This window comes from Alligator mississippiensis, chromosome 8 (assembly GCF_030867095.1).
Source record: "Alligator mississippiensis isolate rAllMis1 chromosome 8, rAllMis1, whole genome shotgun sequence".
NCBI lineage: Eukaryota > Metazoa > Chordata > Crocodylia > Alligatoridae > Alligator > Alligator mississippiensis.
Genome location: NC_081831.1, coordinates 18859557 through 18881440, shown reverse-complemented (window position 1 = coordinate 18881440; position 21884 = coordinate 18859557). Strand labels below are relative to the sequence as shown.

Below are 21884 nucleotides of genomic sequence, written 5' to 3'. Positions count from 1 at the left end.
CCCTGCAAGTTTCATCCAAATCAAACAAAAAACAACAAAGTTATAGATCTTTCATTGATTCCCCTTAAACCCTATGGCTGGATCTCTGAAGTGGCTCCAAAGCTTTGGAGCCACTTCGGCCAAATCGAAGCGGGAAACCGATCCAGAGCTCCGGACTGGATCCCTGGCATCTGAAGCACCTGGATCCGAAGCTGAATCAAATAGCTGCCTATTTGCACAGGCCTATTACTTTGGTTCAATTCTCCCTAAATTGAAGCGGTGGGTTTTTTTAAAAAAAACGCTTCAATTTAGGCTGAAATAACCCCCCATGGCACGTATACAAGGGTCAGACCTGATCCTCACCTGCCTTTCTGGCGGCAGGGAGGGGAGGGCAAGCTGCAGGCAGGCCAAGTGGTCCCTGAGCTGCTGTGAGGAGAGCTGGTGTCTCCCTCCACAGCAGCAGCAGCACCCCCAGGCATCACCTGCCCACAGGCACCCAGCCCGGGGGGCATTGCAGCTGTGGAGGGAAGCACCAGGCCCCCATGCAGCTCAGGCAGGCAGGCTCCGGGGAGAAAAAAAAAGACCAGGCCCGCCGTTTGTTTGTTTTTTTCCCTTCAGTGGAGCCTGCCTGCACAGGCTGCCTGCATTGCCCCTGAGCTGCACAGGGCCTGGTGCTTTGCTCCATGGGTGTAAGGTAGCAAATTAAAACACCTTGGAGATATTTTATTTTGCTGCATCCCAAAGTCATTTGATGCACATTAGGCCACCAACATGTGTAAACAGCTGCACCATTAAAGTGCATTACGCCGCTGACATGTGTAAACAGCTGCACCACAAAAGCGGTGCAAAGGAGCTATAAGCTGCTCTAAAGGCCAATTTTGTGGTGTGCACAAATGGCCTATTGCTACTAGCTCACATGAAACTCCAGTTACCTTCCTACACTGAATGGAGCTGCCTCTCTAACTACTATGATGAAATGCCATCTTCTTCTGCAATACATTATCTAAAACATCCTCTCACCCCCATATGAGTGCAGGGAATGAGCATTCCTCTCCCTCCCACCATGTTTAAAAAAAAAGAAAAGAAAAAAGTGAGCCTCAGATGAGGAACTTGCTGAAAGTCCTCCAGGAAACCTGTGGCATAGTTAGGAAGAACTTGTAACTAACTCCTGATTCTTCATCCAGTCTCATGGGAAAAACCATTCCTCTTCTAATATGGATGCACAGGTTTTGACACAGCCCAGGAAAGACTACATGAGCTATCCAGGATGACCAGGTAAACATCCAGAAAATATGGACCAAGATCCTCAGTTTGGCAGATTTGTTTTGTTTGTGTCCTCAGGAAGTTTGCTGGAGTAATCATCCAGACTTTAACCCCATGAGCAACTCTCCAGGGTACAAACTGAGAGAAGTCTTTAAAGAAACACACAAACTGTTACTTTATTAGGAGACAGGCTGTCAGATCCAAGCTTTGAAGGCAGTTACACAGTCAGGACAGAAGCTAGGGTCAGGGTTTCAGGAGCAGACCTTCTTAGAGCAAAGTAGCTAAGACTCTAAATTCTCCTAAAAAGCTTGCACATCATTGCCCCCAGCCCAGCTTAATAAGAGGCCCTGTTGCCCCTATCAGCTGATCAGGAGGTCCACAGGTGTGGCCAGCCTCAAATACCCCAATTGGCCAACCAGCTACGCCAGTGAAGATGCTCTGGGGTTGTCTCTAAACTATCCTGGAGTCTGAGGTCTCAAGAGCAGCAGCAGAAGGATGGCAGCTGTGGTTCTGTGTTTGGAGAGCGTACGACTGCAGGAACAGGAGGGTGGGGTGAGCCAAGGAGTGGTCCAGCTGTGGCTTACTGCTGCCATGTGTAGACATGTCCTTTCCAGGCTAGATCGAATTTTCAAACCTGAATTATGCCTTGCTTCTTTTCAAGTGTTGAAATTTCACTGAAACTCTAATACATAAATACTTTGGAAGTGATGAGCCATAGGAGCCTAAATCCTATTGATCTATGCTCTATTGATCTCACACAATAAAATACCGGTCCTTAAGTGCCCAAATCATTTTGAAAGTGAGATTGTAGATGTGTTTGTAAACTTTACGCAGGATCTTTTGAAGATCCAATAATAATCAGAATTGCCCCAGTAGATCAGAACAGGTGAATATCTTTTTTGAGGAAGGCCGGGGGGAGGGGGCGAATTGACTCCAAATTACTGAAACGATGTGTTTTACAAACTTGACTCAGATAAAGTTGTAAGGACCTCCTGGTTGGATCATCTATGGGGATTGAATGCTAATTGTTGGCAATAACTACAAACTGCTACCATGTGAAACTAACTTCATTAGCTGTTTGTCATCCAGTGATGATCAGCCACAGATAGGGATATGAACATATTTCACCAGTATGTTTTACACTTCCTCCCCCAGCCTAGGGAAACTCATCTGAAACTCCCGAAAGCCACAACAATTCAACTCCATGTGCTCCTATGCCATATGCAACTCATCATGGTTCCACCATATTTTCTGTTCTTTTTTCCTATTTTTAAATGGTATTGTTCAGAACATACTGAGGATATTGCTCAGTTTTGTTACAGCTTTCTACATGTATACTTAAACAACTGCATTCTCAAGCTTGTTCTCAAAGCAGTATAAAGAAAGCATACGTGTAATTAGATCTTTTGCGCTGTTGCTCCTCCAGGGCTAAATAATGCTATCCCAATACAGGGTGTCTGAATTTCCTGAGGCCTGACAACCAGCTGGATTTCTAGTACAATGGTATCATTTTATGCAGCTGTAGCCATGCCAAGGTATATGTAATTTGAATCAAATCCTGCTGGAGCTATGTAGCTGCTAGGGATGGAGTGGTAAGGAAGCAAGCAACCTGTCCAGGTACTTGTGAGTCTCTCTCCCCACCCCCACCTTTTCCTAAATTCCTGCACTTACCCAAAGTACAGACCACAGATGTCTTAGTAACTGCACTAGAAGAGTCTGCATCTTGGTCGGTGGAGCTATGTAGATTTATACCAGCTGAGGACCTGGCCTTGTGTGTTAGTATTTGGAGAAACTACCTAGGGGAAAAAATATTGCTTTGTCAGATTCTCTCTCTCTGGCCTCAAACTCCCTGTCCCAGACATTCTCTGGAAAAGCAGACAGCATGTATTGCAGATGGATAAGTAACGCATACATACAGCTGGGCATGACTGATACACAAGCACTTGGTTAGGTATTTGCTAACTTAGGCATTGCACTTCAGAGGGGCTCTCTCTCAAAGCTGTTCCAAAAAGATTTCCCTTTCAAAATGTTCTAGTCTGATGACAGATTACTAATGAAGGGGTCTTGGAGGGCTCTTCCATTAATGCCATGGGGTACTTTGCAGTACGCGTCCTCCAGGTTTCTATTAAAATAACTGCAACTGGGTCTCACTTGGCTTCAAATTTGATTTTCATTCATCTTTTCAATAAAGATATTGAACAATAAATTCTGATTCTGTTTTAATAACTAGAAGCGTATCCAGACTAACCAGTGGTCAGCAAATTCTTCACTGTTTTCCTATTTGCCTGCTCAATAGTGGATGAGCATCTATTACAGCCATTAACTGGGAAAAAACCCCAGTTAATTTATAGTACAAAGACTGGTCCTTTCAGGTGTGGACGTCCAATGGTTGATCCCTTGTGTGTTGGCCAAGGTGGTTGCCATTATACCAGCAAGCTGTCTTCTCCCTGGAACTGGGTAAGATGAAGGGCTGGTGAAAAATTGTCTGTCAAAAATGTGTTTCAATATAAATATTTTTGCCCCCCAACTTACAGTTTCTTGCCAAAGCAGGCAGTGTCCATAAAAAATAAAAATTGTTGAAAAAACAAAATCATGTTTATTTTCAGCAAAAAATGTTCATTTTGGGGCTGACAGCGTTACAATTTTCAGGTCTGGCTTTGTCAATGACAAGTTGAAGTTTTCTGCATACAACTTAGATGAAAATTACGGGGGAGGATTACTTTCAAAAGACATTTTCCACAGAAAATAAAACCCTTTCCAACCAGCTATAGTTGCAATTGACCTGGCCTTGATGGAAGAAACAAAGCACTGAGAAATCAAAAGTACCTCTTTTAATATATTCATCAGTTTACCTATAGAAAAAATACTGACGTGCAAAGCAAGGAAAACCAAGTATGGTGTATGACAGCCATCATGGTTTTCTACGAGCAGCTTGGCCACACTTGTTTGATATTACTTGCTTTAAAGCTCCATGCATTAGCTTAGAGCGGGGAAGGATAAGGTAAACACCAAAGCAGCGCTGTTTCTCCTGCAGGAGGTCCTTTACAGTGCTGTCTCTTAAATCCTCTCTCCCCCAGGTCAGAGTTGCTTAGGGGCTCTGGGCAGGGCATATCTGGCTGGATGCACCATTGCCCTTCGCCCTGCCCTCAGTGGCTGATCAGCCATTCATGGATCAATATGCTTCTACTGTTAATAACTGTGATAATGCACATGTGACACACCCCTCAACTTCATTCATGCTACTTTCCCCTTCTGAGATCAGCTTTAGAAAGCTGGCAAGTAGCCTGGCTCCAGAAGAATGTGAGAGAGAGAAGAGGGGCCTGTTAAATGTAGGCCAGCTGCAGCCATCCAGCCTATGAATGCTATTGTAAAAAACACTCTAAATGGGAATGCCAGGCTATAGGTAACCGCTCAACATTTTCTTATTCCAAACCAGCAAAGGACGGTGGTTTGCTGTTGATTTGCATTTCACCGTATCCATGCTGATGTTCCAGGTGCATGTATTTTCTTCTTCCATCCATGTGATGGGGGTTTTTTCTGGTAAGTGGTATCACTGACATGCCTTTCCTATTCCAGGTCATTTGTCACAGGGCTATAAAGTTTCAGACTCTACTGATACCACATCCAGTAGCAACTGTTGGTTGTTTGAGTAGACTGAGAGCTACCTGAAGGAGGCACAGAGGAACTTCTCCAGGTGCCTTGGAGCTGCAGGTTTTGTTTTACTGTTGTTGGAAAGGGGGAGAAATCTCAGAGGTTAGCCCCAATGTACATGAGCACCAAAGGTCTGAATGCTTTACAAGACAGATCATCTTCAAAATAGGACAGGAAATCTCATGGGAATAGACTTTCTCTGGAGATTTTGTGACTTCTTTAGATATCTGAGTTCACTCATTAAGAGGACAATGACAAAGAAAGAGTTCATGACTGCGGATGAAAAGAAAACAGGCTTTTAAATTAAGGGTTTAGCACTCAGTTGTAGCCATACTCTTCTTCATGAAGAAATCCAAGTGTAGCCACGCTGCATTGGCCTGTTTCTGTTGGAGCAGCCTATGATCCTGCAGAGAATGGAAAATCCTCAGGCTTCTTGGTGATGGCCTATGAATAGATGGATAACATCCTTTCTGGAACCTGCAAGAAGTGCAGGACCTTTTTCTTGCAGTCCATTGAGTTTACTTTCTACCAGGTGAGAGGATATTGGGTGCACTGGATGATAATTAGAAGTTGTAGGGGCAGGGGGTACATGCTAGGAAAAGCTTCTGCTTTTATGGATAGAAGAGGTCCCAGTCAAACCCGACTTCAGGAAATAAGAAGCCTGCTACAGCATTAGTATAAGTTTTTTGGGGGGAGGCAGGGAGTTTCTTAAGAAATTGCGTTTTTTGCTTCAATGCCAGAAAGAGAGATAAAAAATAATTCATGATCAGATTAATGAGAGAGAGAAAGTCATTAGAAATCAAAAATGAGATAATCTTGCTGTAGACATGAATGATAGCAGTAAATAAATTATATTTGGCTGACACAACTTAATTAGTTGGAAACATAGTGCTTTTTTAAACTTGCTTAGGTTAAGCTTTTAAGCTTTGATGCATAAATTCCAAGTTAAGTATCCTAGATGTCAAGGCAGCCTGATATATCTTTTCACTCATGCCATTATTTTGATCACATACTTTAAAAATTTGATTTAATAATTTTAAAATTTTGGTTGCTACCAGAACATAGGGCATATTTTTAATCCGGAGTACAGCATCCAGATCATAGTTTATTCTTGAGGACAGCTGTTATCACTGCTCTGGAGCCACTGTTGATATCACCGGCAGAAGACGAAGACAAATGGTGTTGTCTTAGTTGTTGTAAATGGCTTTAATAACTAATAATGCTTTGCACTTCTTCAACACTTCTCATCTGAGCAGCTCAAAGCACTTAACAAGCACAAATTAAGCCTCACAACTACAGCCAGCTGGATAATTGGTGGCAAATAACATTCCTTGTGGATGTTGGCAACTTTTCATTGAATAATTGTTCACAAATGTTCATTTCCATAATTCTGCTCGCAAGCCCCTCCTGGAGTAGGGGAACATTAACCCCATTTCATAAAGATGGATAGGCCAAGGCCCAGAGAGGTTTACTTGGCTTGTCCAGTATTATGCAGAGCCTAATTCAAAAGTCTGTTAAAATCAACAGAAGCCTTTTAAGTCCACAGTGAGCAAAATGTAAAAGGAGAAGATAACCTCAGAAGTCTTGAGATCAATCCATTTGCTGTGTCCATTAGATGATGTCCTCTCTCACACTGAATTAGTAGCCATAACCTGGCAACATTCTGCAACACTTATTTTATGAGTTATTAAAACTATAAAACTATGAGCTGTGGGGAATTGTTACTGGCTGCTCCAGAAAGTGAGTTTTCCTTTTAGTGGAAAATAGCATCGACTGAGAGCTCTTTTTTTAAAAAAATTAAGCTGTTTAAAAATGTACAGAGTACTAACTCTGCATAGTGACCATTGAAACATTTATAATTAGCTAGTAAGTATTATTACCTCTTAGGATAAATATGTGGAAGGAAAAAAAGTAGTACTGTAGTCCTTAACCAGCCAGATAAACCGGGGGATAATACAATTAACATTAAATAAAGTACCAGTGGACAAACCTAGGGCAGAATTTGATTTCACTTTGTGCATCTAAATGGCAGTTTTCCGCCACACAAGTGGCCTTTTTGGCACATATGCACTGTTTATGAATCTAGTACTGTGCCGCATGGACACACACATACTGAGCCTGTGTCATGGGCCATGCAGCGGCCAGGTAAGTATGCCGTTACATATACCCAGCCGGCCTACACGTACAAGTCATGAAATTGTATCCATACAAAACCCCTGTCATCACCAGGTGCCAGATGGAGGAGAGCAACAGCAGCCCTCCCATGTTTTAACCCCAGTGGCTGGGTAACTAGGACACTTGGGAAGCAGGGGATAAAGGGCACTTTTACATGTACTCTGGGGTGGGAGGGGGCAGCACTTTAATTCAAACAGCTCTGAGACCTGCTCTAATTAAAGCACTGCTGCATCTTGTGCATCCCATTCAATGAGCTTGAATTCAAGCACCCCACTGCCATCTTTAAGTGTGGGGACGCTAATACATGAGACGCAGGAGGCTGCTGCAGTGCGGTAATTGCCACGCTTCAGACGACTCAATGAATTGGGTCTACTCTGACATGCTGGAATTCTGTGCTCGTGTATAGCCCCCCACCACGATACCAAGCTCCCCTCCACCCTAAGGGGTTTTGAACCTGTATCACTTAAACTTTCTTGTATAGCACCCTAACCACAATACCACAGGTTTGGCTCTTCCCAAGCCACCTGAGACCTACTGACGCATTACCAGTCATTAGATAAGATGGCTGGAGAGCAGTTCAGTGGGGAAGCAGCTCCCCAACTGGGAGCAAGGGTCTAGGCATGAACCCACTGTCTGCTCCCTTCCAGAACAACACTCATCTCACTGAGCCATGGACCCTCAAGCCTGGGCTAGTCCTCCTGGCTACTTTTTCTCCAAAGCAGTGCTTCATCAGCTCCCTCCTGGCAGCTCTCAGGAAGCCTCCAAAAAAGCAGACAAAAATACAAACTGAGCAACTGCCATCCCCCTGGTTGGTCATTGTAGGTCCTACCCAACTCACCACTCTTCCACCAAAGCAAACCCACAAGACTGCCTCTCTGAAGGTTTGTCCTTATTTCCAGGCCTTTCCAGAGAAAGTTATTTTCATCCTTGTATCATTCCCATTCTTTTCCCTTTGCCTGTCTTCTTTCTAGGCCTAGTACAGGGGCCATAACCCAGCAGCCTCCTCCCCCAACCCTGAACACCTTCTTTCTAACTCCTTCCTGAGCCTGACACACCCTCCAATGGTAATTAGGCTGGACTAGCAGAGCTCTCAGAATATTGTCTGTGTTGAGTGACAACCATATTACCCTATATTATGCAATGTTGAAATAAGACTGTGCTTGGTCTTTGCATCTGTTACTTTGCAAGGCAAAGCTTTTCTGGGAGTTTTACCCAAGCCCAGAACAGCATGACTTGACTTTACCAAGAAGTAGCTTTCAGTTGGACACGCTAAACTGAAGGTCTTTGTGTCTATTTATGCAGGGGCAATAGGTCATCAACTTTACCCTGGCTTCTCTCATTAGCTTCTTTGTCTGAGGATCATCCATACAAAAACAAACATTACAGTAACCGCCAGAAACACAGAGCTATCACTTTTCAAACTGCAGCGTCCCGAACAGTTGCTGTCTCACTTTTACATGCCTCTCCAAAGGGGTGATCACCTTCTTTGATTTCAGCTGAGATGTCTAGTCACCACATTCTTTGGAAAATGCCTTTAACGTGCCCCTTTCGGGAGCTTGCTTGGGTTGTCAAATTCATTTGACCCCACAGGCCAGATCTGAACCATTAAGTGTCTCAATGGATAACCTGAAAGCTGAGGCACCAGCATTGACCCCATGGTTGCGGGACTTCACTGTATTGGCATGGCTCTGGAACCCATGGGGTTAGCACAGCCACCATTTGCTCCCACACTTTTCACTGATTCTTAGTTGCCAGTAGCAACAAAATCCCCCAAATTCAGTAGTGGGTAAGGGGGGAAGGCTGCAGGGGGCTACAGCGTTGACCCTCCATGTTCCAGAGCCGCACTATGGTAGCAGCTGTGGTAGTTTATTGAGCTCACAGGGATGAGTTGTCTAGTCCGAGGGAAGCCACATCCAGAGGCTTGCTCTGACCCATGCACTGTATATTTAATACCCTTGCAATAAAAGATTTGGGTGCCTAAAATTCATGAGGTATAGCATCTTATCTTTAGGCATACAGCTCCTGGGTGGAATCCTAAACCCCAGGGTAAGTGCTTCAAATAGGAATCAAAACAGCCAGCATGCTGAACAGGGAGCTATCTAAAGTTGGCATATTCAGCATGCAGCAGCTGGGAGCCAGTCAATATATACTGTATTTACTTGTATACAAGATGATCCTGAATATAAGATGATCCCGCAATAATTAGATTTTATGTATGGAAAATGTATGAATTTGTTATAATTTTCCAGTTATAGAATCTAGTCATTGGAGGCTTGCCTTGAATTTCTCTCCTCCCACTGCTACAGCAAGGAAAATAAATCTGGCGGGGCAGGTTGTCCTCTGCCCACCACAACTTCTTCCACCGGCAGCCCCTACCTCCCCCCTTACTATTAGGACCTGTTCCCCCTAAGCATATGGAAGTGAAAAACAAATTTGAAAACACTTACTTAGAAATAAATATGCCTACATGCAAATTACTATGGGCACCCATAAACTTAATTAATCCAGAATTGATTACTTTTACCCATTTTGAAACTGCTGCAAATTTTAGTATATTCTGTAAACATATTTTAAGCAGTATTTTCATGCCTACTTATAATATAGCACAAACTATGCATGCTAGTAGTCTAAAGCCAAAAGGCTTCTGATTTACCATATAGTTAATTGACCTACAGTCAACAGTGTTTCAAGCCATAGTGACCCCATAGCTCAGCACTGCTTAGTATGTATATGCACTGCAGATACGCCCCACAAAGAAGCCATGTGGTAATTAGCCCCCACTCATGACTGGAACCAGGTGTTCTTGTCACGAGTCCTGGGATCCTCCAAAAATGTATATGCAGATAAGGCACAGAGCAACCTGGTTCAGCTCCACCTCATGGAAGGCAGGGCCACAGTGATTATATGCAACAGGCTGAGAGGCGGAGACGGAGAGATTCTGGGTGAACTGTTTGAGTTCCCATTTGGTGATGTTTGCCAGGCACTTATGGCTGGCAAATAAACAGGAATCATTGGATATGGGAAAGAAAGGCACAGCTCAGCTGTAGAAGTGAAGAGGAAATAAAAGTGTATTCAGCACGGTGACTTACCATGACTTGAAAAAGTCAGTGCTGAGGGGGCCTGAGCACAATAGGTGCTACTTATTCAGACAAGTTATGCTAATCTATCTTTTTGGTTGGTTCTCATCTGTATGTTTGCTCAATAGGGTCTGTGGGTTTTATAGTCAGGCTCAATGTTGACTGCATTTAATAAGCTTCATAGTTGGCTTCCATTACTGAGCACAGGTGCTTTTGGAAGTGGTTTAAGGCAGTGGTTTAATGATAAACAATATATCTAATGAGATATCCTCTTATATAAATATAAAATAAGGAGCTTTTCCCCCCATGCTGATTGAGGAAAAAGCCTTTGTCATACATGAGTAAATAGGGTAAATGCTGAGGATGAGGACGGATGTTAAATCCCATCCCCATGTACCTTTATCTTCAGCTGCAAAGGAAGTGACTTCTTGCACTTGTGATCTACAGCTTCCCTCTCCCAGACGTTTAAGCTCTACTACTAGAGGTTCTCAACCTTTTAAAACTCAAAGCACCCCTCAGAAAATGCCAGCTGTTAATTTTCACTTGTTTTTTGTCTACAGAAAAATAATAGAGCAATTCTTCCATTGCAGATAACTCAAACAGACCACAACAGGTCAGAATGCTTTTCAGAGTATGGATTCCTATTTGAAAAGTATGGGCTTACATCTAACAGTGGTAACATTGTGAGGCACTCTTGAAATGATCTCAAGGTACCCTGGTTGAGAACCATTGGACTGGACTATGTTTCAAAGAGCTGAGCAGGAAGATCAGTGGTACTTCCCCCTTTATATCAAGGGGGGTGGTTAGAAACCTTTGCTTGGAAAACCACCCAAGGCCAATTTCCTTCTGAGCTTGAAGGGGTTGAAACCTACATCTCATTTCCCAAAATAATGCCTTAACCACCTGGTGCACTCTGCAGTCCTCCTGTTGAAAATGTGTCACTATGCAAAGACCCGTTTTGTGAGGTTCCAGATCTGTAGCAATGCTCTGAAAACACATACTGGCTCAAGGTCCTTAGGGGACTTAGGTGGAGGAAAAGCTAATTTCTGGATTCAGAATGGCTGCAGGTATGAGCTAGGTGTCAAAATCTTCATCCCTGTTCAATCTGGAGAAGTTCTGGACAGGAGTAGAAGTACACTTGGGAAACTTCAAACTAAGAAGAGTATCCACAGTATTTAGGCAACTCCAGATTTGAATAAAAGACCTCACTTTCCTGCTTCCCTAACACAGCAAACCCAGTAACACCAAAGACCCAAGTCCTGCTTGAGGGAAGCTAATTATAAAATTCCCATTGCCTACAATGAAAGTAGTATCAAGTACAAAATTCATTTTAAGAAAAAAATAAATTGTTTCAATTAAATTGTGATGGCTTTATTAATGGTGTCTCTAACGTTCCTTATACATTGCTCTGGGTACTTACTACATATTACTTAACAGGAACTCTTCTGAAATCCCAACTCATTTATCATTAGGGATGGAACTTGGTTCTGGCTAGAGAGACCAAATTGCCTGCTCTGGTCTTGATTTTTTAAAAGGTACGGAGTATTCTTCACTTTCCTTTGAAGAGCGGAGAGCAGTAAACACCTCAAAGGGCAAGCCCCCTAAAAGCCTAGCTGTACACTATTGAAGCTAGTATGCATTTTGAACAGGAGTTGGGACAGTTTTGATAGTTACAAGTCAGCAAAACACTTTGGCATGTGCCTTTTCATTAGAGGCCACCTCTTCAGGAATGTAGTTCTGTTCAGGATAGGAACGTAAGTATATGCTTAAATCCCATTGATTTAAATTGGACTTTGAACACACGCGTTGATGCTTTGCTGAATCAGTGCCCATATGTTAACATGAAATTTCACTGACACCAATGGGAGTTGCAAGTATCTGAAGGCAATCAAATACTTGGTGACCTAAAATGCTACTAAAATAAACACTGGACCCAAAATGCTATTAAAATAAACAATGGAAGTGATACCATACCAATTACAGTTGCAAGTACCTGATGGCAAATCAGATACTGGTGACCCAAAATGCTACTAAAAATAAACATGGAATATAATGTTCTTCATTTACCTACACACATCCAAATGAAAACAAATAGGTCCATGATTTGGTAAAATATATTTTATTTGTTCATACAAATAGTATGAATTATCAGAATTCCATTTTCCTAGAAACATTTTTGTGTAAAATTAATTTGTGTTGTACATACCACAAAATACTTGATTTGCCTTTTTTGTTTGGGGCTTTTTGTTGGGTTTGTTTTTGTTTTTAGGGTTTTTTTGTTTTTTTTATTTTTTTCAGGGTTTTTTATGTTTTGTTTTTTAAACAAACCGGCTAGTCTACCGTACCATATTACAGACAACAAATCGCTAATATCTGTACTGCACTTCTGAATACAAGGCTGAATGAAACTCAGCCATAAATTAATGTTACAATATGAAAAAAAAATTCTAACCACACCTCTGAGTTCAATTTTTTCTTAAGAAAACAAAAAAGATAATATTGACTCCAGTATTAACAATCCAGATGGATATTGTAAAGGAATTCATCTTGGTTGCCTTTCGTATTATGGCAATTGGTCTCATAGGGCTCCTATACACGTGTAGGGAGGTTGCTCCAATGCACTGTAATTACAGTGTGTCAGAGCAGACTCGATTAATTGAGTCTGCTGCAGCGTGGCAATTACCATACTCCAGCATCACACATATCAGCGTCCCCACACTGAAAAGTGGTGGTAGGGTGCCTTAAACTAAAGCTTGTTCAACGAGCGTTAGTTCAAATGCCTGGCCACCATTTTTCATTGTGGAGATTCTGATGCACGACTCTCTGGGCGCTTTTAATTAGCGCGGCTCTCGGAGCTATGCTAATTAAAGTGCCTCCCCTTCCTCCGGCTGCTAGGAACTCATCTATAGAAGCCCATATAGACTGTGTTACAAAAAATGTTCAGCTGATTAGCAATTTGCTTAAAAGTATTTAAAAGAATATTAACTTTACATACTTCTATAATCCAACCTGGTTATCTCATGAAGCTATTCAGAAGCAAGGCTCAACCTAAAAAAGAAGAAGAAACGGACCCTAAATCAATATTGTGACAAGTTCCATACAGTTGAGGAAGGTATTAGGAGATGCTTATAGTTACCAAGGATCTTCAACACTTAAAGAAACCGGTTTGAAATAAAATAAAGACATGGCAGAACTTTGCCAAGTATTGGAGGGGGAGGGGGGAAGAAGATATCAAATGCTTGGGCAATGCCATCACATCACCATGAAGTGACATGGTTTTCATGAAAGCTGAATAAGCAGCTGGAGAGCTTGATTGGTTGCCTTGGAGAACAAGAAAGAAACAAAAGACTTAATTCCACACACTGCATAAACTGTCTAGTAGGAAGACACAAGTGTCTGTAATAACTAGTTTCTTCTGGTACAGTACTACTTTTCCAAAGTAAACACTTTCTCAATTATTCAACAATTTCAGGCTAGTAGGCCTTTATGGTAAACTGGACATGCTAGTGTATTTAGTACTTAGTATTAGAGATAGGACCTAACACCCCTTCTCTACAGAGTCCAAGCCAAAATATAGAACCCCAACCAAACGTGTCTAAATCCAAAATGCCCCTCAAATCTGTCAAAAGTTTGCAACTGAATTTTATGCCTTGCTTTGCACTGTATATATTACCTGCAACAGACTGGACACCACATAAAGAAGACTTCCTTTACACGACTTCTAAAATTGACTGACTTGATCCAAGGTGGTGCAATTGTATTGTTGGAACTGCCCATGGCAAACCAGGACCAGCCATGAAACGATCCCATTTCCACCTGTCAAAATGTCACTGTCCATTTGGAGTAGGAAAGGTTTAAAAGGCAAATACAAAATTTGTTCACACAATGGCAGACATTAGACTGTGCTAAGCATCTGTATCTCCCTCTGGACCAGGGGATTTTTGCCTCTTGAAAGGGCAAACTTGTATACCTCTCTCTCGTCCCTCACTGATCTTGATGTGGTCTTCTCCACCCCAGTGACATTGTTAAACGTTGTGACTTCCCATGTCCCGACACCACTCGTGAGTGAAACTAACCCAAGGGCTTATCGGGGCTCTAAACTGAGCAGACCTTAGGTCTGGAATAGGAATATAACTGAATCTGCTCTTAAGGACAACACTTTACTGCTCCTCTTGCTTACAGACCCAGAGGGCCAGATTGTTGATCTCAGTTCCATTTGTGTAAACCTGCTCAGAACTGGGCCCAGAGAGAGCAGAGGCCTGTTAACTGAATTGTGCTGAAGGAAAATTGTGCCTGCTTTTTCATCATTAAACAGCTGTAGAGACAGCTGTATAGGACAGGCAAAAGCAAAGAGACTGTTAAAGTAAAAGCCGTATCTGGGGAATGCCACAGAACACACACCGCCACAGCTGGGCATTGTTTAGTAACACGGGATTACAACTGTACTTGCTGTGGATGGGGGAGGAACAGGGGTGGAAATTAGACTAAGTTGTATGGATAACACATATGAAACTAGTGTATCAACACAAAGAAAGTCGTGTATTGTTTGCCCATTAGTTCACTTGCTATTATTGCAGTATTATCCACACAGGATTTTTACAGTTTTATTACACTGCACATATTATGCAAGTACTCATGCAGGAACATCAGCATGTTTATTTAGCAAATACCATGGTACTCCTACTACATACATTTGAAACATTCCTGCATAATGCTTCATTTATACAACTTACTGAATGAAACCTATGCTCTGTTAGAAACTATAGAAATATATATATGTGTGCATTTACCCTGTAGCTGCACAGTAATGATGGCACAGCTTTGCTTTTATTCTTTTCTGCAATCACTATGTGACTGAAAGGTCCATTAAAGACAAGTGGGCTTCAGCTCAGCAAAGACACTGAAAATGTAGGAAGATTATCCAGAACACCCGAGTCTGCAAAACTTGGCCAGAACGCTCCTTAGAAAAGGATTCCCTCTCACTAGCTACTTCTGCATGGGCTGGAAATTCTGCAAAAGCAGCTGTTCTAGTGCATTTCAACATTTTTGTTTCCATTCCTGACTGGCACCAGAAACTGGGAGAGTAGAAACCTGGATCCGGAAAGCTCATGTCCTCAGAAGGCATTCAGCAAAAAGAGCAAAAATTGGGTTCTTATTTTATCCTCACTATCTAGCAGAACAGAGCAGTTACTTCTCTGAGTAAAAACAGCGCTATCATCAGTTCACTGGTGTTTGATTCTGGGTCTCTTAACCCCAAATTCCTGGAAAAGTAACTGCCATAAACGAGTCCAGCAGCAATGGTAGGCAGCAAGTAGTGTATACATTTCCCTGCATGGTTCTATGGATTCCTCTGAACCTTGCCTGGGATCACCCTCTCCTACTTTAGCAGGAGTCCCTTGAGAATGGGCCTTTGGCTAAGAGGTTACACCGAAGAGTGATGTAGACAAATCAACATCCAACAGGGACAAAACTGAGGGCCCACTCTCATTCCACTGGTGACCCACTCAGATCTCCAATTACAGTAAGTGGCAGCAGGGCCTTATTTTATCTCTTTGCCACTAATGAGCACTGAGACTGATCCCGCCCTCCCTCCCTCCCGTCCCCCTGAAATGGCTCCTGTAGTTCTATTGATTTCTTTGGTGCATCTAAGCAGATTGCTCTGCTTGCATACTAGACTAGTGCTTTTTAGAATGGGCTCTCCACTATACGTGCATATGCACATAAGAGTGGGAGATTCATTTATTCTTGAGTAGTTCAGATCAGCAATAAGCATGTCATCTCTTTACCAAGGACAAGATTAAGTTTAGGAAAGAAATGCATAGAGTTTCCAGAAACTTGTTCTAGATGGGCACATGGCGTATGGTGCATGAGGGAGTGATCCTCCCCATTAAAATAAAACTGAAAGACTGATGAGCCTACTTTCCCCTTGGACAGAGGCCTCCCTCCCTCCATTGGTGCTCCTTTCCATAAGTGAAGCTTTTGCACCAAGCAAAGCCTATGGAGAACACGAAAACAAAAAAATGAAAAAAAAGCAGCAGACTCTCAGCACTAGCAGCTATACAGCTTGGGAGCAGAAATATTGAATAATGATGGGTTTTGCACATCACACCTCTCCTGTAAAGTAGCTGCAATGTTAGGTACAACTCTGTTCCAAAGTAGTGTAACCTCTCCCTAACCCAGGATTATTCTGATGGCCCAAAGGAACATTGCTAACCAAAAAGAGATCTAATGCAGAAGTGTGTGTGTGGTAGGGGTGGGGAAACAGAACACTAGTGGAACAGACTTAGGAGTTGTAAGATGAGAGCATTTATAAAGGCCTAATACCCGTAACAAAAATAAAGTTGTGCTTTTTCCCGCCCCCCTCCTCCCATCCCCTTATTTAAATACTAAATTTTATTTAGGAAAAATGGAAGCACCAATTACAGCCAAATAAAAAGACATTAGAATAAAATACCGTGGAATGTTAAACAGGTTATGGGCTAACATTCTAGCCAGTGTGGTTAGGCAGCTTAGTGAATTAATTGCTTAAGAATTAAAAATAAATTATTATAAAATAGATTTCTGTACATTTTACATACATATATCTCTTTATATAAGCAAACCGTGCCACATGGGTAATTACAGAGGTGAGCGACTGCATCAGCCTCAGTCCCAGCCGAAGTCGTGCCCAGTCATCTGGTAGAACTTCATGTTGAAAGGCCGGTAGAAGTCCCGCAGTCTCTGCACCACCTCCTGGTCTATCTCGGGGTGGGGCCTGCCTTTTGTCTTCCCCAGGCAGTGGGGTTTGCTGCTGCCTTCAGCCTTTTTCAGGCACGGAAAACCCTTGGTTTTGTTGAAGTAGAAGTGTTTGTCTGTGATGATCCTCTTGAGGCCCAGGAAGTCCTGGACCCTGCCCAGCTCCCCAGCAGGGTCGCTGATCAGCCGCTCCCCGCTGACAAAGAGGATCTGCCCGATGGGGAAGTACAGGAGCCAGTTCTCCAGGTGCTTGGCATAGATGCCAATCTGGATGGCGCTCCACGAGGTGTCGATCAGTCCCGTAGTCCTGTTTTTGAAGGTCAGGCTCTCAAAGGTGGGGATGTCAGGCTTCTTAGAAAGAGTCTGCGTGTAATCAGATATGGCTCTGGTTACAGGGTCCCTTACGACTACGATGAGCTTGGTGCCCTTTGACATGGCGGAGATACGAGCGGGTGCCTCCTTGGTGACGAAGTAGCTGGGGGTTTTCTCCATGGTGATCTGCCCATCCAGGGTCCTGGGCATCAAGTCTCTGCCAAACAAACACATGTTGATTAGGAAGGGCAGATAACTGGTTCCCTTGCAGCGTAAACCTTTATATAACACCTGCTACTAGCACACCGTCATTTTGACTTGCTTACAGGGCCTGCTATTAGATTCCCAATGCCCACACCACAGTAGTGATTTATACTTTATTTGGTTCTTTCTATGCATATAATGTTAGTCTGCCTCCATAAGCTGTGAAATAGCTGAGGTCTCGAAACTATATCAGCTCAACAACATATGTTGGAAAAAATATCTGCTAAAGCTGTGGTGCAGAGAAGAGGCATTCAACTTAAAATGCTTATATAGTTATGAGGATTTTTGGTTGTAGCCATGTTGGTCTAAGGACATAGGCAGGAACCTTGCCTGCCTACATAGTTATCAGGTACAAAAAGGTAAATCTAATTTTCCTTTCTGTCCTCACCCTGTCCCCCTTCCCCCAACCTTCTTCCTTCTTTCAGTGGGAGACTACACTTCGCAAGTAAAATGCTAGAAGTGTGCAACAAGTGTTGTGCATGTGCACACCCCCCACCCTGATTTGTCAGCACCAGCCCCACTATATTTATTTACTGAATTATGAGCTAATTTAAGATTACTCTGGCACCTCTTATTTCCTTTCCTCCAGCTCCCATGATAATTACCTAAATAACCTGTAGAAAATTCAGTTGATGCCCTCTCCACTGCACCTCTGGGACACTAAGTCAGTGTTTGATATTGTTCACTTCTGTATCACAATATGTTGCATCAAGAACTCAGTGCTATTACTGAAAAACAGGCCTATTCAAAATACATCACAGCATTCCTCGCACGCCTTCCACTGTATTGCATCTATTCAACTGAAGCGTTGATGCATCATAGCTTTAGAACATGGCCTTTCAGATCTACCTGCCACTGCCACTATAGACATTTACCGTCCAGAAAACCCACGCCCCTTAAAACAAGGTATGAAATGGCCAACATTAAGACAACTGAGAGAGGGCTGGTGGCCTTTGTACCTTGCATGAGCATGGTAAAGGCCTTCATGCCAGCTTTACATAGGCTGGTATAAAGGGCAGGCATGTAGCAGGTCACTGGAAGTGTCACAAAATCCATATTTAAGTGAATACAGTGGCACTCATAACCAGGCCACTTGTGGAAGCAGACTTCTCTCTGAAAGACCTATACTTCTCCCACAGCAAAGGCCAAACTTCAAAAGCTTCAGGGCAAATGCAGCTCATTTTACCAATGAAGTGGCTATCCCGGATACTGCCAGATAAAGGTGAGGGAGTTTCCAGTTAGAAACCAGTTTACTCCAAGGCCAAAAGAAGTCTTGGAGAAACAGCAGTACTTTTCTGGATTGGCTGTTCTGCGGTTTGGTGAATCACACAAGGTGAACAAAGAAGGGCGCAAGTCAACAACAGTACTGAGAGCCGCTGTTAAATGTAACTAGAGCAGCTGCAGCTTTCAACAAACTACTCATTAACCAGCATCTCCCTTTCTAAGATTAATCCAAGCCCTGCAACCTGCACTGGCTGCCTGTCGCTGTCCAGACTGGGTTTTAACATGTCGTTTCACCTCAGAAGATTAAAGCAGGGATGCTCAGGTGCTCAACCCCCAGCCCACATCACCTGGCCCACGGGTCTGGATATGTGGGCCCACCCACTAAGTTTCTGGACCCATAGGGAACCCCAAGCCCTGCACATTGGGTCTGGTGCCCAATCCCTGTGTGCAGGCCTGGGTGTGGGGTGGAGCCAGGCCCCGATCCTGACATGAGGGGGACTGGCACTGGGCCCCCAGGAACCTATCCCAATGTGCTGGCATGGGAGGGGGGTGACGCTAGGCCCCAGGAGGCCAATTCTGGCATGTTGGGGTGGGAGGGAGCAATGCCAGTCCCTGGGGACCAAACCACAGAGCACAGGGCAAGGAAGGGGTGGTGCTGGGCTCCAGAGCCCAGTCCTAACACACAGTGCCAAATTTTGCCCAGACCTGCCTGCCCCACTCATCTGGATTGTCGTATCAAAAGATTGAGCACCACTGGACCAACAGCATAGGATCCGCCTGTTCGTTCCCTGAACGTGCTCCTGTTGCTGTGTTTAGGAGAGATGCTCAAGTTGAAGCAAATTGGTAGCAAGGGTGGGGAAAATCTAGCTAGTCTGCCCAGGTTCTAGATCTCGAGCTCACTTCCTCCCCAGGGCCTGCTCCAGTCCTTCGAGAAGATGGGAAACTAGTGATGGTTAAATAATGATGGTGCATGGGACTCTGAAATTATGCGCAGTGGGGAAGTAGGTAGAAGCCAATTTCCATTTTATTTATGGCAGTCCGAACTGGAAGTGAGCGCTCTGCCTATTGTAGTTTTAAAATAAAGTATCAAGAACATTGACTGAGGACTTGATTCTACTTTGGAGAACTCCAAAACAAATAACTATTAGGAAGGACACAGCTGGTAAAATTATTTAATCTGCATCTCTTCAGGATGCTAGTAGCGAGGTGTTCACTGTAGACTATAATAGTCATTCCTCCCAACAGGTCTACTGGATTCCCAGTTTAAAAAAAAATAAAAATAGTATTGTCCAAAATATACTGAATCCATTACCAGCACACTTGCAAAATAGCCAGAACTCGCATTTGCATACTCTCATTGAGTCCTCAACTCCACTTTGTTTCAGCAAGATATGTGGGTGCTCAGTTCTTTGCAGGATTAGTCTCAATGCCTTCCACCCACAGTCCCCTGTTGAGGGAAGGAGTCTCAAAAGTAAAGTCATCTGAGCTCCCCCTACTGGGCCTTCACCGGCTTTCTGCAAAAAGATGCTCTTTCTAGAGCTATGAACTTTTCTGCAGAAATGCTGGCACAATAACAAAGACAACAGTAAGACAGACTTGCATTGCTAATTTCTCTGCATTTCAAGATCAGAAGTCTTTTCCAGTGGTGATGAATAGAGCCAGCAAAGAGAGAAATGTGATATTCCAGCCTCTATAATAGCCATTATAAGCAAAAAGACCAGCAAGAATAAATGAAGGGCTTCTCAAGAGGTGCATTGCTAGGGCCCAAATCCAAAGCAAAAAAAGATTTTCTCAGAGTACCAAGGCACTGTTTTGTAATAGTTGTCTTAACACCAGGGTCCCACCACTAGGAATCACAGCAAGTATATTAGTTTATCTTAAAGCTGTCTTATGGCTTGTACATGGCTCAAGTGTGTTTGGCTATCATGACCTGTTGAGACTAGAGATTAGATATTGCCGTCACAACAGCCTCCTGCTTCAGAAAAGTCGGGATCCATGCCCAATTTCATTTTTGCCCCTTCTCTAACTGAAAGCTGCACCATGGTTTTCAATATTTTCCCAGAAAGATTAGTTGGTTTGCTGACAACTGGATACTGGAAACAAAGTTACAGGCCTGAGATGTTTATAGATGGAGAAATTGTTGATACCTAGCTTAAATAATAATGGCTTGTAAGCAAACTGCTGGACTTACATGTGAACCAAAGGGCAAATGGGTGTGAGCATGGCACAGAGTCCAATTTCTCAATGCACTGACATTTGTCCTAAAAACCTTCAATACAAGTTATTTCACGTTTTAGACAATTGCATTGCTCTAAGGCCAGGGACAGAAGTTACATATAAACTGGTATAAGTGATGGGAAACCAGTTGAAATCTGTAACACAATAGAAGTTTAGTGCACATAAACTGCTTTCAAAATGGTCGAAACTGGTTTAAGATAAACCTGGATGGATGTAGTATCAGACTTAACTGATTTAGGTTAAATTGGTTTGACTCTGGCCCAGACCCCCTCCAGATTCAAGTTAACTTGCAATCCCCCAGCATCCCAGGATGCTTTGCACCTCCCCTGCAACCCTCCCCCCTGCACTTACAAGGTGAGTGAACTAGCCTTGGCCCAAGCTGTCTGCTCCAGCTGAGCAGGGAGGCATGCTTGAGCACCCCAGGATTCTGGCCTGGGCCACTGCAGGTACATGGCTGCATTTCCAGAATCAAAAGTGAATGTCTGTTCACTTGCTTATCAGTTCAATATATGCAACTCAAACTAACCTGCAAAAATTGAATCAATTCAGCCTTGAGTTTTTTGACTGTCTGTACATAGCCTAAAAGGCTCTGCTTCCAGAGCTGCAGAGATAGCAAGAGCAAACCAAAAGTAGGAGACACGTTTGTGAGAAGGAAGCAGGACACAGGTTGGAAAGCTGTCAACTGCAGCACTGCCAGGGACACAGATGATATCAGACTAGATCCCATCAGAGCTAAAGGATGTATTGATTTTGTCCCACTACTATTGATCCAATGTCCCATTCAGGTTGAAGTGGCCAATGCTCTGTTTTAACTACTCCCCAACTCGCGTACACAGTCATATGCCCACAAAGGTTAAAAGGGTCCAGGCCGCAACGCTTCAGCTTGATCCACCATTCTGTAGGGGTTATGTTCACATTAGAGATTTGGGTAGCTTCAGTCTTCAGTTTTGTGCAACCTGCAACTCT

The 21884-nt window shown here is 43.2% G+C and overlaps 1 protein-coding gene across 1 annotated transcript in view; it reads right to left on the bottom strand.

The window, feature by feature from the left end:
* Window positions 1-12248: 12248 nt before the first annotated feature.
* The window catches only part of HS3ST3B1 (heparan sulfate-glucosamine 3-sulfotransferase 3B1), a 41126-nt gene continuing 31490 nt past the window's right edge, over window positions 12249-21884 (bottom strand). Inside the window, exon 2 of the mRNA XM_059732192.1 lies at window positions 12249-17409. Coding sequence (XP_059588175.1) covers window positions 16791-17409 — 619 coding nt within the window. The 3' untranslated portion in view covers window positions 12249-16790. The remainder of the gene's footprint in view (window positions 17410-21884) is intronic.